The sequence below is a fragment of the Thrips palmi genome, unplaced genomic scaffold (assembly GCF_012932325.1).
Source record: "Thrips palmi isolate BJ-2018 unplaced genomic scaffold, TpBJ-2018v1 HiC_scaffold_10, whole genome shotgun sequence".
In the NCBI taxonomy this organism is placed as follows: Eukaryota; Metazoa; Arthropoda; class Insecta; order Thysanoptera; family Thripidae; genus Thrips; species Thrips palmi.
Genome location: NW_023144621.1, coordinates 1,274,847 through 1,290,298, shown reverse-complemented (window position 1 = coordinate 1,290,298; position 15,452 = coordinate 1,274,847). Strand labels below are relative to the sequence as shown.

At 46.3% G+C, this 15,452-nt stretch overlaps 3 protein-coding genes across 47 annotated transcripts in view; all 3 read right to left on the bottom strand.

The window, feature by feature from the left end:
* Positions 1-15,452, bottom strand: part of LOC117651736 (gastrula zinc finger protein XlCGF8.2DB-like) — a 51,896-nt gene that overhangs the window by 31,094 nt on the left and 5,350 nt on the right. For 2 of the 27 annotated variants that reach the window (XM_034396095.1, XM_034396255.1), the window contains exons 1-3: positions 2,506-2,544; positions 2,203-2,411; positions 1,806-1,893 (exon numbers count right to left, since the gene is read on the bottom strand). The gene's annotated coding sequence lies outside the window, so the exon portion shown is untranslated. Of the gene's footprint in view, positions 1-1,000; positions 1,143-1,191; positions 1,276-1,318; positions 1,336-1,637; positions 1,656-1,805; positions 1,894-1,972; positions 2,412-2,505; positions 2,551-15,452 lie in introns of those variants that run through there. The other 25 variants (XM_034396078.1, XM_034396212.1, XM_034396115.1 and 22 more) reach the window with 24 other exon arrangements.
* Positions 3,273-15,452, bottom strand: part of LOC117651284 (gastrula zinc finger protein XlCGF57.1-like) — a 21,977-nt gene continuing 9,797 nt past the window's right edge. Inside the window, exons 1-4 of one of the 8 annotated variants that reach the window (XM_034395152.1) lie at positions 8,579-8,880; positions 8,304-8,396; positions 7,840-7,964; positions 3,273-5,485 (exon numbers count right to left, since the gene is read on the bottom strand). In XM_034395152.1, the coding sequence (XP_034251043.1) occupies positions 4,201-5,484 (1,284 nt within the window). In that variant the 5' untranslated portion in view covers position 5,485; positions 7,840-7,964; positions 8,304-8,396; positions 8,579-8,880 and the 3' untranslated portion in view covers positions 3,273-4,200. The other 7 variants (XM_034395168.1, XM_034395178.1, XM_034395160.1 and 4 more) reach the window with 7 other exon arrangements.
* The window catches only part of LOC117651646 (gastrula zinc finger protein XlCGF8.2DB-like), a 16,900-nt gene continuing 11,534 nt past the window's right edge, over positions 10,087-15,452 (bottom strand). For 10 of the 12 annotated variants that reach the window (XM_034395892.1, XM_034395882.1, XM_034395871.1 and 7 more), the window contains one exon: positions 10,087-12,348. In XM_034395892.1, the coding sequence (XP_034251783.1) occupies positions 11,409-12,347 (939 nt within the window). In that variant the 5' untranslated portion in view covers position 12,348 and the 3' untranslated portion in view covers positions 10,087-11,408. Of the gene's footprint in view, positions 12,349-15,309; positions 15,447-15,452 lie in introns of those variants that run through there. The other 2 variants (XM_034395842.1, XM_034395910.1) reach the window with 2 other exon arrangements.

Below are 15,452 nucleotides of genomic sequence, written 5' to 3'. Positions count from 1 at the left end.
AAGAACTATTTCTTCCTATAACGAAGTATATGCGTACATGCGTTGGGGACTATTCGCGTGTCTATACCTGAATAACCAGTGGAATGCCTGTTGCTTGTAACACTGTGAAAATCATACAAGTTCATGAACACCAAGTCATTTTCATCATGAGTCTGCCCCTACAGAAACCAATGTTATGGTTTGCTTTCAACGTTGGATACCATCAGAAGCAGTCACCCCACTGAAATTCGAAGGGTGAGACATCTGACCGATTTTCGATGATACAAAAAGTATGACCGAAAAACGGTCATACACAAATGTATGACCGAAAATCGGCCATACTTAAATGTATGACCCAAAAAAGGTGGGACATTAGCGAGACTGGCTATTGTCTAGCTTGGGGATATATCAGCCTTTACCTGTGATACACTATAAAGTATGACCGTTTTTCGGTCATACATCGAAGTATGCCGTTTTTTTCGGTCTTACGTTTCAGTATGACCCTTTTTCGGTCGTACATTTCAGTAAGACCGTTATAGCGGTCAGAAGTCTCACCTTTCTATTTCCAGTGGCTGTCCACAAAATAATTCAGAGCGGCTGCTCCGAGTGCCTAATAGGTTCAGTACGTTTTAAACAAGACTGGTTATCGAGTGATGGTGGCTTCGAACTAAAATTTGAAACCAGTCCATGTGGGAGCGAAGTTGGGCGGAAATGATTTGAACTCACCAACATGCTGATGATAAGTATCACCTCTCAGTTTATATGTAAGCCATGCAGACTGCTGTTCTCGTGAACTTCCAAACACATGCGAATATATTTATCTATGGTTTGTGTTTAAATTTGTCGCCATTTGGAATTGTGTAAAAACGTCTCCACCATGGACACAAAGCCGTTCGGTAACTGAAAACTAAGATGTCTATAGCTATTCCATGTGAGGTTTCTGATTGGCCGACGCAACTCGACTTCCGGTGAATTCGCTCACGTCGGGGGATCGAGTTTAGTCCGGCGAAATATCACTTACATGCAGAGGACTCGGAGAACGTCGCCGCGTGGAGACGCTGGTGGAAACACGTGCCGTTCCTGAAGACGCGCCGTTCGTCCTTCTCGGTCAGGATCCTCCTTCCTTCAGTCAGGTGGGCTGCCACTGCAAAGACGGAGCCGGTCTGGAGTGGAAAACGACGACAACGTTCGAATATCAGTGAAGATGCGTACTCAACCGTACTATGCTGTTCAATTTAGGCCAGCGCTGTGGGCCAAGAGATAACGTGGTAGTCCAGTCAGTGCGGCGAAAAGGTCCTGACGTGGACGCGAATGAGAAAAGAAAGTGCAATCAGATTACGCTTGGCACTTTGCGTCAACCCTAACAAGCTCATCCGCCCAGATTCCTCCACTCTCAGCCTTTTCCTGACTTTTTCTCATCAGCTTACGCATTTCTGTAAGCAACCATAATACTTAGTATTTTTTGTCAGGATTACTTAGCAATTGCTAATTACTGTACTGATATTACCGTTTTCTTAGTAAATTACAAAGAAATTTTTAAGTATTTAAGAACTAAATACTAAGTATTATGGTTGCTTACAGAAATACGTCTGCTAATGAGAAATAGTCAGTAAACGGCTGAGAGTGTCCTGAGGCGGAATTTATAGTGAATGCTTTACTTCTAGCGTAACGTCGTCAGGCGTAACTAAGTCCAATGAATCTTGAAACGGAACGAAAAGATGAAAAGTGAGCCCTCATCACAGCATCTGCGCGTTCTTTTTCTTCCGTTTCAAGATTCATTGGCTACACTTGATCCAAACATAAGTTTGCGCTAAAGGTGTACCTACCAACGAGTACGCCGACTTTTGATCCTTTGCACTCCCTTTCGAGTTCCACTTTTCCACCAGAGCGTCAAGTGAAATGGATAGGAAGATTCTGGAACCGGAAACAGTACTTAAATGGCATGTTCAGCCATCGCCGAGTGAAGAGCCAAAGTATTCAGAAAGACAGGAACCAGTGGCTCGCCATGCAAGGGCCGTTACTGTAAACTGTCAAAAGCTGAACCTGAGTAGCCAAAAGTCTGGACGAAGTTTACAGCAGTGGCCGCTAGGTGGCGCGTAGCTGGTTTCTGCTTTGATTTACTTGTGTTCTTCACTTGACCATTCTGAAAGGGTCCATCGGACAACGGTATGAGTTAAGCTCGGTTGTAATAAATGTGTGAAATTATTAAAGAATGGTTTTTACATTGCTACCCGCCTTAACCTCCACACGCAGTAAGCACACAACGGGTTTGCGAACTGGCTCCGGCGTTTGCTTTGAATCACTCTTTCATGCCTTGCGTCAGAGCAGCATAGGGGACTTCCACTCTGCCCTGACGAAACGTTGCGCGTAGAATTCTGCCAAAACCACGGGCAACTTAACATCTAACAATGTAGAGTACGCCACACCGTGTCCTGTCGAAACACACTGTTAGCGCGTTACTGAACTTTTGGTTATCTTATCAAATCTCATGCAAGTAATTTGTGCAACCATAATAAGCTGATTTACTTAGTGTAAAAGTGAACCTCCCGAGGCGGACTGATATGTGCGATTGCTTCTATACGCGATGTGGTACGTTGTTAATACTTTTCATGAGTCAAGACCTTACGAAAAGAAGCATTTTAAGCCCAGAATGGCGGACGTCAGAGAGCGGATCAGCTACTCATCATTTTCGTCAAAACCCGAACTGGTAAAAATCCCTCAGTCCGCAAAAAATGAAGATATCTCAACCCCGTGTCCACCGCATGAACTACAACTGAACATCGAGCCATCGAAAGAGCAAAATTTCATCCCAAAACAATATTTGAGGATTTTGCAAGAACGATCAAGACAGGTTATTTCGCGAAATTTTGTACTTTCGATAGCTCCACGGGCGAAGCTTGCTGCAGGTCACTGACCTGCCCGCTAAAGCAAGGACTTCCTAGAATTAAGAACCAATAAGGACTTGCGTGCAGCAAACACCGGCGCGCACATGAGAAGGACCCACAAGGACTTGCCTCGGGAGTGCGAACAATAGGCGGGCAGGACTAGCAGGCCTAAAGGACTTGCAGTACTACTTGAGGTCTTTCAGGAATCTGTTTTTCGACACGGGGACCCTCAATCGTCTCCTCGCACTGTTTAGCACGCGGGAAACGGCCACTTCATAACCAGAAAGGAGTCGGATTTGAGACCCGATTGTCGGACCAGCGTGGCGAGATGCAGAAAATGCGACTTCACTTTCCTACTGGGCAACAATTGTTGCCTCAACGGTAAGGAAGGTTATGAAAGGAAACTACTTTCGCCTTACGAATCATGGAGACAGATTTTATTATTAAACCCACATATTTTTAACAACAAACATACGAAAACAAAAGACGGGCAATTACAATGTAGGTCTACAAAGTCACAATTGTACTGAAATCCGGACCTCAGGCAATTAAAACGTTTCAATATTGCAGTGGGCACAAATGTACTTTGTTCAAGAGAAGAAAGCGATAGAATGTAAACAAGCTATCTAAACTAAATAAACTGAGACCCATAAAAAGCCCATAAGCTTTTTCATGGCGAGAAATAACTCGAAGTAAGTTACATAAAAGAGACTGAAGAGTGAGTAAAAGCGAAACTAATCACAGCAAATACCTTAAATAATAAGACAAGATTAATCATTTAGTTATTATGAAAGCCCACAAACATTTTGAAGGTAAATTTTACACCAGTAACCAAACAGACCTATGCCTTTAGTAACGTGCACTTTCTTCAAGCTGCTAACACATGAATACAGTCAATTGCTCAGAAAAAAAATAAAAGGCCACTAAACCTTCACATTTCGGGTCGTCCATTGACAGTTTAAAACGATTGCTCACGACTGTAGTGAATACAGAACGAAGTTTCACAGCACGTTAGAAGTGCTTATGAAACGGTCAAGAGTACCCCCTAAGAACATACAAGGATTAACGCCAGTGTGAGCTGAGTGTATTGGCCAACTTGTCCTCATTACACTCCAAGCACCGAGCAATGCAGGACCGTGGGCATTCCGATTGAAATGGCACAAGCGCGATCCAAAGATCATAGCAGAAGAATTTTTCATACAATACTGCTAACGTGAGAAGTAAGAACATCATAAAATCAACTCATGTGAAAGCTCTTCACTCACTCAGTCGTCTTCAGTGTGCGCCACAAAGGTGCTTTCTTGGAGTTGCATTCTACCACTAAAGTGGACTTCATTCAAACTGTGCACTCGAAAGGCTTCTCCTCGGTGTGGGTAAGAAGGTGCTTTCTGAGATGTCCACTTAGAGTGAACTTTTGCCTGCAAACTGTGCACTCGAAAGGCCTCTCCCCGGTGTGGGTGCGAAGGTGCGTTCTGAGATACCCACTTTGATTGAACTTCTTGTTGCAAACTGTGCACTCAAAAGGCTTCTCCCCGGTGTGGGTGCGAAGGTGTGCTCTGAGAGTACCACTTACAGAGAACTTCCTCTTGCAAACTGCGCACTCGAAAGGCTTCTCCCTGGTGTGGGTGCGAAGGTGCGTTCTGAGACTTCCACTTTTAGTGAACTTCATTTTGCAAACCGAGCACTCGAAAGGCTTCTCCCCGGTGTGGGAGCGAAGGTGCTTTCTGAGACTTCCACTTTCAGTGAACTTCTTCTGGCAAACTGTGCACTCGAAAGGCTTCTCCCCTGTGTGGGTGCGAAGGTGCTTTCGGAGATCTGCACTGTGAGTGCACTTCTGCCTGCAAACTGTGCACTCAAAAGGCTTCTCCCCGGTGTGGGTGCGAAGGTGTGTTCTGAGAGTACCACTTACAGAGAACTTCCTCTTGCAAACTGGGCACTCGAAAGGCTTCTCCCCGGTGTGGGTGCGAAGGTGCGTTCTGAGACTTCCACTTTCATTGAACTTCTTCTGGCACACTGTGCACTCGAAAGGCTTCTCCCCGGTGTGGGTGCGCAGGTGCTTTGTAAGATCTCCACTTTGATTGAACTTCTTCCTGCAAACTGGGCACTCGAAAGGCTTCTCCCCGGTGTGGGTGCGAAGGTGCGTTCTGAGACTTCCACTTTCATTGAACTTCTTCTGGCACACTGTGCACTCGAAAGGCTTCTCCCCGGTGTGGGTGCGCAGGTGCTTTGTAAGATCTCCACTTTGATTGAACTTCTTCCTGCAAACTGGGCACTCGAAAGGCTTCTCCCCGGTGTGGGTGCGAAGGTGCGTTCTGAGATATCCACTTTGATTGAACTTCTTCTTGCAAACTGTGCACTCGAAAGGCTTCTCCCCGGTGTGGGTGCGCAGGTGCTTTGTAAGATCTCCACTTTGATTGAACTTCTTCCTGCAAACTGGGCACTCGAAAGGCTTCCCCCCGGTGTGGGTCCGAAGGTGCGTTTCTAGTTGACTTCTAAAGGCGAACTGCTTCTCGCACACTGGGCACTCCAGACGCTTCTCTCCATTGCAGGCACCGCGTGGAGCACGCACGGACGCTGACGATCCAGCCGTGCGGTGACGGGGCTCACGCTCGCGGGACATTCTGAAACCCAGTAAAATACCACTTATCAAATATCCTGGACATTTCTGTCACCAGGTACCGAACGGCATAGTGTCCATGGCGGAAACGTGATTTTAGATACGTTACGAAACGGTGACAAATTTAGACGCAAACCCTAGACAACTATGTCCACAGGCTTTCGAAAGCATTTTTGTATACAAGCTCAGCGCTGAATTGTTCACAGACGTCCGTAACAAGGTTCACGATAATGTCCATAAAAAAGTCTCTAGAAACAAATTTGTCCTTGAGCCGTATTCTTATTTTGCTCCCTTGCTCTGGAGGCAAAGAGATGTGTCGCGCCGATGGGCGCCGATGGACAAAGTTGTGAACATCTATGCATAGTATCATAAAAGCCATGGATTATCATGTTAACGTTGGTTTCAATATTGTCCATAAAATTCAATGTGTCCACAGGAATATTTTTTAGTCCAACTATAAGCAAATTAGTTCCTAAGTATTCACAATCATTGATTCAGGAAGCGGAAGAAGGGAATAATTCGACTTACGTCCAAATAGAGTTTTCTAGTCGCCGACGATCGAAGAACAAAACCTTGTTCTTCTTGTTCTTCGATCGGCGACGACTAGAATGCTCTATTGGCTTTTAACCTTAATATTGTGCCTCGGGATGGTTCGCATCAGCACACCAAATTATTTGACTCAATTCAAAACAGTTTCGGAAAGAATCCAAATGAAAAATGGATACATCTCAACTAGACTCCTGCTTGGAAACTACGAAGAGAATGAAGGCCTTGCGGTCAGTTGGGGTAATTGGGACAGCTGATTCTTAGTCAAGGTTTGACATTTTAGAACGCACAACAAATACCAAATGTGATGTTTTTATTAAGAAAATAACATTTGCTACGGCAGAAGTACTAAAATCGAGGGGTCTTCAAGTCACATCGCGCGTGTACGAAGTCATACAGTAATATAGGATAATGTACACCCCATATTACCGTTTTTAGGCCGATATTTTTGTGCTACCTATGATCTGAGTAGCCTAATAGGTAAAATTTATAGACTTTTAGCTGTAATATAAGAGTAATTACGAGTAATATACAGCTTGTGTGCGAAGTAATATGCAAGTTGACGACCCCCGACTAAAATGTCGATTCTTGACTAAGAATTAGCTGTCCCATTTTCCCCACACTGACCCTCGCGTCGTACTTCGACGCAATGCTTGGGTTGACCGGAAGTCGGGTCACGGCGCCAACAAGGCACGAGCAACATGCGAAATACCGTGGAACGATTGTGTGGCAAATCGGGTCAATCGAGTGCTCTCTCTCAGACTCGTCCTGGGTTATGGTTTATCGACGAATTGACGTTAGCGCGCAGTAATAAGCGTATGAGCATTTTTGTTAGAATTCATGTAGAACGTCAATGAATTTTGATGAAATGTCGATTGAAGGATGCGAGTGTAGCGGAAGACCTTCGGGCAGAAAAGTCGCAGACTGCATTTCAATAACAGGAAAAGTAGCGATATACATCGGCAACTTTGGCCCGTCCCGTACATTAAGAAACGTACGAATTTCTCCTATGTTTGACCCTGACGGGAATTAAATCTGAGTCTGGGGTTAAAATAAATGTCGTTTTCGTCATCAGCACCCTCATAAACATCAGAAACAATGCAAAAACTCGAAAAAAAAAGAATGTTCCAAAAATACCCCGCTGGGATTTGAACCCGGGTCCGAACTTCTCCGATTTGCTCGAAACTGGCACCATTGGTTTTCTCTCGTCGCTCCGATTCCAAAAATACCCCTACATGCCCTCCTAGCTGCATCCGTTGCCGAGATCCTCCTCGACCCCATGTAGACCATGATGCACCTGCAGCAGCGCCCCCGGGGCTCGGATCGGATTTGCTGCCACCGGGCGGTTCTTAGGGTCACCCAAGGAGGCTGCATACCAAATTTGGTCAAGATCGGACCACGGGAAGTCCTCGGACGAACGAACGGACGAACGGACGCACAGCATGCATCATACTATATGCCCGTCCCTCCGTCATTTTTTTTACAAAAAATAAACGGGACGGGCCAAAAAATTATTCTTGGGCACCTCTTCCTTCTGGGCGGAAGAAAAAAACTTTCTGATCCTACCCCAAACTTTGCTTAAAACGAAGTGCCTCAGCTACTATTTGAATTAGGTAACGTCGGCCGCTCTGGCACTCGAGCACCGGGGACGTTTCTTTACAGTGCCCTGACGGTTCGCTGTTGCTCGCGCCCTTTCCAGACTCCGAGCCGCGTGTCATCAGTGGCTGGATTCTGATTTGCCGACGCAACCCGGCTGCCGGTCAACTTGCTTGCGTCGAGGGACCGACGTTGGCCCTCCGCAACATTACTTACTTGTAGAAGACTCGGAGCTCGTCGCCGTGTGGAGGCACTAGTCGAGAAACAGGCCTTTCCAGGAGATTCGCTGGTTCAAGGCCTTGACTAGGATGTCCTCCTTCCTTGGGTCAGGGGGATTGCGACTGTAAAGATGGAGACGGTCTTGGATGAAAAACGACAACACTAAGAAAAGTCTACAAAGCGTTTGCTTCGTAACGATATTTATGCGAAGAAAAAAAGAGGGCACTGTACAATTGCTTGAAATTTCTCTTAAGGTGCTAACGAGTGGGTTGGCCAAAATTTGTTGCAATGATGTAAACCATTTTGAAGTACATTATTAGGTTAAAAACTCAATTTCAAGAGAAGCCAAGCTGTTTTCTTCTCCCACAGTAGTTAGGTAATCCGTCTGAAAGAGGAAGGGCAGAAACTGAAAGATGGCTGCGGGGAACATAGGAAACCCTCACTTGCTTCCGGATTTTTACCTGGTCGGGGCTTCAGCGCATGTGCACAGAAACAATGCGAAACTAAGGTAGGGTTTGCGGTGTTGTAGCGACGGCTATCTTGCAGTTTCTTTCCTGTCAGGCGGAATACCTCATTACGTCATGCATCGAGGGGCGAAAGGGGGAGGGGATATCTGCTCAGCGTAACGCTGCGGTATGGGAGGACGGGGCCGCCGAGCCAGCGTAACGTTACGCTAACACGTTAAGTATGAGAACACATTTCATAACAGTAAGCAGTAAGTAACTTAGATATTTACAAGAGAAATTTAGCGTTCCGTAACGCTGTTACCGAGGGTGCGGGGTCTGGCCCAGCGTAACGCTGCGCTACATTGATGCGTCCGAAAGCCCCAAGTGCGTGACGTCAGAGCGCTTTCTGGTCGTCGCCGATCGAAGAACAAGAGTGAGGGTCAAACAGGAACTGGCGCCGCGGCAACGTAACCTCCTTAACGTATGTGAGTGGATTAGTTTAAGTGTCTTTTGAGCACTGTGAAAAACTATTAGAAACTTTTCATATTTTTAGAATCCTTTGTGAATGGACAGCCCCTGCCTGCATCAACACATCACAGCGGCACTGACCCCGTTCCGCCATCTAGTCCAATCCCTCCCCCGTCGCACAGGTTACGGAACAGTGAAGACTAGCGCGCTGCATCCACAGATCCTTCGTAAAGAAATAATAGAGACACCGGAAGTCGGATGGGTCCACCGGTCAGAAACATCCTCTCAGTAAGCGACCCGACTTCCGGTCTCTTTCTTTCCCCGAGGGACCAAAGTGAGTCTACCTCGCACGACCTTGAAACAGATAAGTAACAATCAGATAAGTGAAAATTTGGTCATTCCAAAACAAAGAATTTTATCATGAACCAAAGCGAAAGAAATGTCGTTGAATCTTTGTCGTTGAAGAACAAAATTCTTGCCATCACCCTTAACGATACTATTTGTATTGAAACAAAATCTTTTGCAAATTATCTGCTCAATTAAAGCATATTATGAATAATCATCTATTGGTCTTCTTTAGTCATAGCAACATTACTATTATTAAAAAAAGAATTAGGCAAAATAAATTTAGCGACAAAAGTACTCCATGAATACTTGTCCCAGACATTACAAAATCTTTTTCGACTTACAAGACTTTGTTGTTGGTCAACGACTTGTATTTGAAAGTAGACTGCTAATGTGTTATTACAAGTTAGTCGTTGTGAAATTATCCTTTAGTTCCAGTACGAGTTTGGTTTAACAAGCTATTCGTTCCACAACAAATCTTGTCGCTATAAAAATTAGCGATAAATGTGTCGCTAAGTTACGACAAAATTTTTGTCAGTGCAGCTACTTTAGCTCGCATTGTCACTGGCTGAAATATTACAGCAGCACTTCGCTCAGGTTGTCCGCATGAGTTAGCGTTTGACCGGACTGGACCGGATTTGTCAAAACGCAATCAGATTTTTATGAAATCTCAATTTAGGCACCTAATTAAGACAATCTAGTCGGGCATCCAATGACTGGACGCGTGTGACGTCACGGGGAGCGGTGTGTCATGACCGTGACCATTTGAGACTCAGGGGGAAAAGGGGTCGAAAATATTATGTGCTAACTTTTTATTTTCAATTTCTTCCCTGTAAACAAAGAGTGATTTCTTGCCTGATACCCGTCTGATCCTTCATAAAAAACGGTGATTGATCCAGGAAGCGGAAGGAGTTAACTCAATTTTCGCCATTTTTCACAAGAAACGAAAAACTGACGGCAGGGAAAATTGAAACTACACAAGAAATTCAAAACAGGAACCAAGTTTAATGTATCCAAAAGCAATGTTCCAAGGTACAAGAATTCAAAACAAAACACTCGGCTTCGACGTATTCGTCACGCCCCTTTAAAATTTACAGAATTATTCCGTTGGTCCAAACAATGTTCGTACAGAAGCTTTCACCTTCACCAATTGGTTGAGTTCTCGAGAGGCTTCTGAGGACAAGGTGGCAGTTAGACGCAGTCTCAGGTAGCACAATCAACATTTAAAAAAAAAAACGAAAATCTAGATGCTTAAGCATTTTACCAAAGCGTCACGAGCCAATTATGGATAGAACAAGTTCTTAGGAAATTGTTAGTTCATATAAAAAAGTCGTAGCACTTCGTGCACGGTTTGTTCAATTTTTTTCCAACTTTCTGTTCGCACCTCAATAAAAAATATTGGCATGAACGCTGGAGTCCAACGGCGGCGACCTTAAGGGCAAACATTTAACCACAACTTCCGAACTTAATTTTTTGCTTAAGCTAAAGATTAGAGCAGAATAGGAAGCACGTAAAAAAGGAATGCAAAATAATGCATGGTGTCACTGCACGCACGTTTTCAGCCAAAGTTTTCAAATCTTTTGCATCGGTAAAGTGCATTTAAAAGCGCATTAAATTGGCCACAAAATGAATCACAGGGGTTAAAATCAGTCGAAAAATACTGCTAGGAAACTTATTTATCTCTAACAAATCTTTCTCGTCCGATACTAAATATATAGCAGTATTTTCTGTCCGATTTTGGCCCCTGGGGTTCATTTTTAGGGAATTTTATGCTGTTTCTGATACAGCTTACCGATAGCAAAAAAAAAAATCAAACTTCAGATGAAATCGTGAGCGTAGTGACACCATTCATAATTTTGCAGACCTTTTTAACGTGCACCATAATCCTCCCTGATTAGGTGCTAAAACAAATTGTGTTTTGAAATAGTTGTAAAGTATTTGTGCTTTAGGGTACCGCTGTTAGTGTTCAGCATTCATGCCAATATTTTTCATTGAGGTCAAAACAAAAAGTTGGAAAAAATTAAAAACCGTGCACAAAGCGCCACTGCTCCCTTGACCAGTGAAATTGCACGGAACGACTAGGCGTCCACACAAGGACCATAAAAGGCTTGGATTCAATGTAAACAGTGAGTATTTGTCAACTGGCACAAGTTACAGCAGTACCAAGAGCACTGAAGAAAAATAGGAATCATGGCCACGGCTTTGGCGCTGTTCCAACGTTCTTTTAAACAGAATTGATTAAATGAAATAGCATAAATGATGCGCCGTATGAACAATGTCCTGAAGATAAAGGTCGTCCAAACTTATTCACTCACGATGCGTGTCCCGGGTGTGCGTCAGGAGGTGCGTTCGAAGATGTCCACTACGAACAAACTTCTTCTTGCAAACTGTACACTCGAAAGGCTTCTCCCCGGTGTGCGTGCGAAGGTGCTTTCTAAGATCTCCACTTTCATTGAACTTGTTCTTGCAAACTGTGCACTCGAAAGGCTTCTCCCCGGTGTGCGTGCGAAGGTGCTTTCTAAGATCTCCACTTTCATTGAACTTCTTCTTGCAAACTGTGCACTCGAAAGGCTTCTCCCCGGTGTGGGTCCGAAGATGCGTTCTGAGACCTCCACTATGATTGAACTTCTGCCCGCAAACTGTGCACTCAAAAGGCTTCTCCCCGGTGTGGGTGCGAAGGTGTGCTCTGAGATCTCCACTTTGAGCGAACTTCTTCCGGCAAACTGTGCACTCAAATGGCTTCTCCCCGGTGTGGGTGCGAAGGTGCGTTCTGAGACTTCCACTTTGAGTGAACTTCTTCTTGCAAACTGTGCACTCGAAAGGCTTCTCCCCGGTGTGGGTCCGAAGATGCGTTCTGAGACCTCCACTATGATTGAACTTCTGCCCGCAAACTGTGCACTCAAAAGGCTTCTCCCCGGTGTGTGTGCGAAGGTGTGCTCTGAGACTACCACTTCGACTGAACTTCTGCCTGCAAACTGCGCACTCGAAAGGCTTCTCCCCGGTGTGGGTCCGAAGATGCCTACTGAGACTTCCACTTTCAGTGAAGCTCTTCCTGCAAACTGTGCACTCGAAGGGCTTCTCCTCGGTGTGGGTCCGAAGGTGCGCTTCTAGGTTACTTCTTGAGGCGAACTGCTTCTCGCACACTGGACACTCCAGACGCTTCTCTCCATTGCAGACACCGCGTGGAGCACGCACGGACGCTGACGATCCAGCCGTGCGGTGACGGGGCTCACGCTCGCGGGACATTCTGAAACACAGTAAAATCCTACGTCAAATTACCATGGACATTTTTGTTACTAGGCACCGACCGGTATTGTGTCCATGGCGGGAACACAAACCAAACCATTGACAAACATGTCCACAGACTTTTGGAGGCATCCTAACTGTTAGTGTCAAATCAGAACTGTCCTAACTGCAGATGTCGGCAAATACGATCCAGGAAGCAACGACCGTGACAGGCTTGGTTCACTTTGTCATATTAACTTCAGCGTGACACGAGCCCGCTGGAAAGCAGTCACGTTTCTATCAACGAGACAAATGCAAAACTCATTTTGACGAGACAACTGAAATTTAGTTGGGCGGCAAAGGCTAGACTCATCAGACAAACCGTTCACGAGATCAGCAGTCTTCATGGCTAACATAAAAACTGAGTGGTGAAACTTATCACCAGCATGTTGGTGAGTTCAAATCATTTCCGCCCAACACCGCTCTCACATGGACTCGTTTCAAATTTTAGTGCAAAGCCACCATCACTCCACAAACCAGTACACAGCAAATCCAAGTGTAGGACAGGTCGACACTTCAAAGCGTAGACCAGTTTGTCCTACGCTTGCAAGTGTCGACCAGTTGTGTCCAACGCTTTGAAGTGTCGACCACACACTGTCCGACACCTGCAAGTGTCGACCACAGAATGTCCGACGGCTGAAGTGTGGGCTCACAATAAGAAACTCAGTGTTATTTGCCGTAGGACAAACAGTGTCTTACACATGCAGGCGTCGGACACAGTGTGGTCGACACTTCGAAATGTCGGACACAACTGGTCGACACTTGCAAGCGTAGGACGAACTGGTCTACGCTTTAAAGTGTCGACCTGTCCTACACTTATATTTGCACTGTATTTTGTTTAAAATGTACTCCCCACTAGGGACTCGGAGCAGCCCTTCGGAATCATTTTGTGGACAGTGTGACTTTTTCTCATGGTATCCGACGTTGAAAGCAAACCAAAAGATTGGTTTCTGCAGTGGCAGACTCATGATGAAGGCAACTTCGCGTTCAAAAACTTGTATGATTTTCACAGTATTCCAAGCAACAGGCATTCCCCTGGGTATTCAAGTGTTGACACACGAAAAGTCTCCAACGCACAGACCGTTCTCGAAGAGTCGTCATGAAATAAAAAATTGCGTCTAACTGCTGATCACATGAAAGGCAAGCGACCATTTGAAAACTGCGAATACCGTGAGGAAAACAAAAGAAGCTCAGGAAGGGCCTGCAGTCGTTAAAGGCAGTCGGTTCTCTACGGGCAGTCCTCGCGTGTCGTTGCGTTGTGGAGACAAAATGGCCACACGTCGTTTGAGAACAGCAGTGTGTCGTGAGAATTAAGTTTGTTTCCTGTGCTGTGTGATGGTGACTCTTCATGAATTGTCGGCGCATTGGAGACTATTCGTGTGTCAATACTTGAATACCCAGTGCAATTCCCCAGACAAAAAGATTTCGCGCCCGTCACGGGCACAGCCCGAGCAAATCTGGGCACAGCACGGGCTTGTACGGGCTCAGCACGGGCTCAGCACGGGCTCAGCACGGGCACAGCACGGGCACAGCACGGGCAGGTACGGGCGCAGCATCCGAAGGCGGGTCGAGGCTCGAACCCGCATGGGGGCAAATGCGGGCAAATGCGGGCAAGCACGGGCAGATGCGGGCAAGTACGGGCAAGTGCGGGCAGACGCGGGCAGGCACGGGCGAATGCGGGCAGATGCGGGCAGACACGGGCACATACGGGCACATACGGACAGATGCGGCTCCATCCGGAGCGCCTTGATGTTTGTGCCCAAGACCCATTCTTAGACGAGCACGGAAAAGCTAAACACGAGTAATCGAAGCCTGGAGCAGTGCTGCATGCCTGGAAGCTAACTATCTCGTGCCAGGCGTGAGCGAGCATGGAGGTAGTTTGGGTACGGTGATAGACGAGCCGTATCACCCTGTAGCTTAGGCAACCCAAACTACCTCCATGCTCATCCGGCACGAGATGGTACCTATAGCTTCCAGGCGTGCAGCACTGCTCCAGGCTTCGATTAGTCGTGTTTAGCTTTTCCGAGCTCGTCCACGAATGGGTCTCGGGTGCAAACCTCAAAGCACTCCGGATGCAGACGCATCTGCCCGTATGTGCCCGTATGTGCCCGGATCTGCCCGCGTATGCCCGCATCTGCCCGTTCTTGCCCGCACTTGCCCGCATCTGCCCGTGCTTGCCCGCATTTACCCGCATTTACCCGCATTTGCCCCCATGCGGGTTCGAGCCTTGACCCGCCTTCGGATGCTGCGCCCGTACCTGCCCGTGCTGTGGCCCGTGCTGTGCCTCCGTGTGCTGTGGCCCCGTGCTGAGCCAGTGCTGTGCCCAGATTTGCTCGGGCTGTGCCCGTAACGGGCGCGAAATCTTTTTGTCTGGGGAATGCCTGTTGCTTAGAATACTATGAAAATCATACAAGTTTATGAACACCAAGTCACTTTCATCATGAGTCTGCCACTACAGAAACAATTGTTTAGGTTTGCTTGCAACGTTGGATACCATCAGAGGCAGTCACCCTGTCCGCAAAATGATTCAGAGGGGCTGCTCCGAGCACCTAATAGGTTAAGTGCATTTTAAACAAAAGACTGGTTATGGAGTGATGGTGGCTTCGAACTAAAATTTGAAACCAGTCCAGGTGAGAGCGAAGTTGCGCGGAAATGATTTGAACTCACCACCATGCTGGTGATAAGTTCCACCTCTCATTTTATATGGAAGCCATGAAGACTGCTGTTCTCGTGAACTTCCAAACACATGCGAATATATTTATCTATGGATTGTGTTTAAATTTGTCGCAATTTGGAATTGTATAAAAACGTTTCCGCCATGGACACAAAGCCGTTCGGTAACTGGTAACTAAAATGTCCATAGCTATTTGGAGTGAGGTTTCTGATTGGCCGACGCAACCCAACTTCCGGTGGATTCGCTCACGTCCAGGGGTCGAGTTTAGTCCGGCGAAATATCACTAACATGCAGAGGACTCGGAGAACGTCGCCGCGTGGAGACGCTGGTGGAAACACGTGCCGTTCCTGAAGACGCGCCGTTCGTCCTTCTCGGTCAGGATCCTCCTTCCT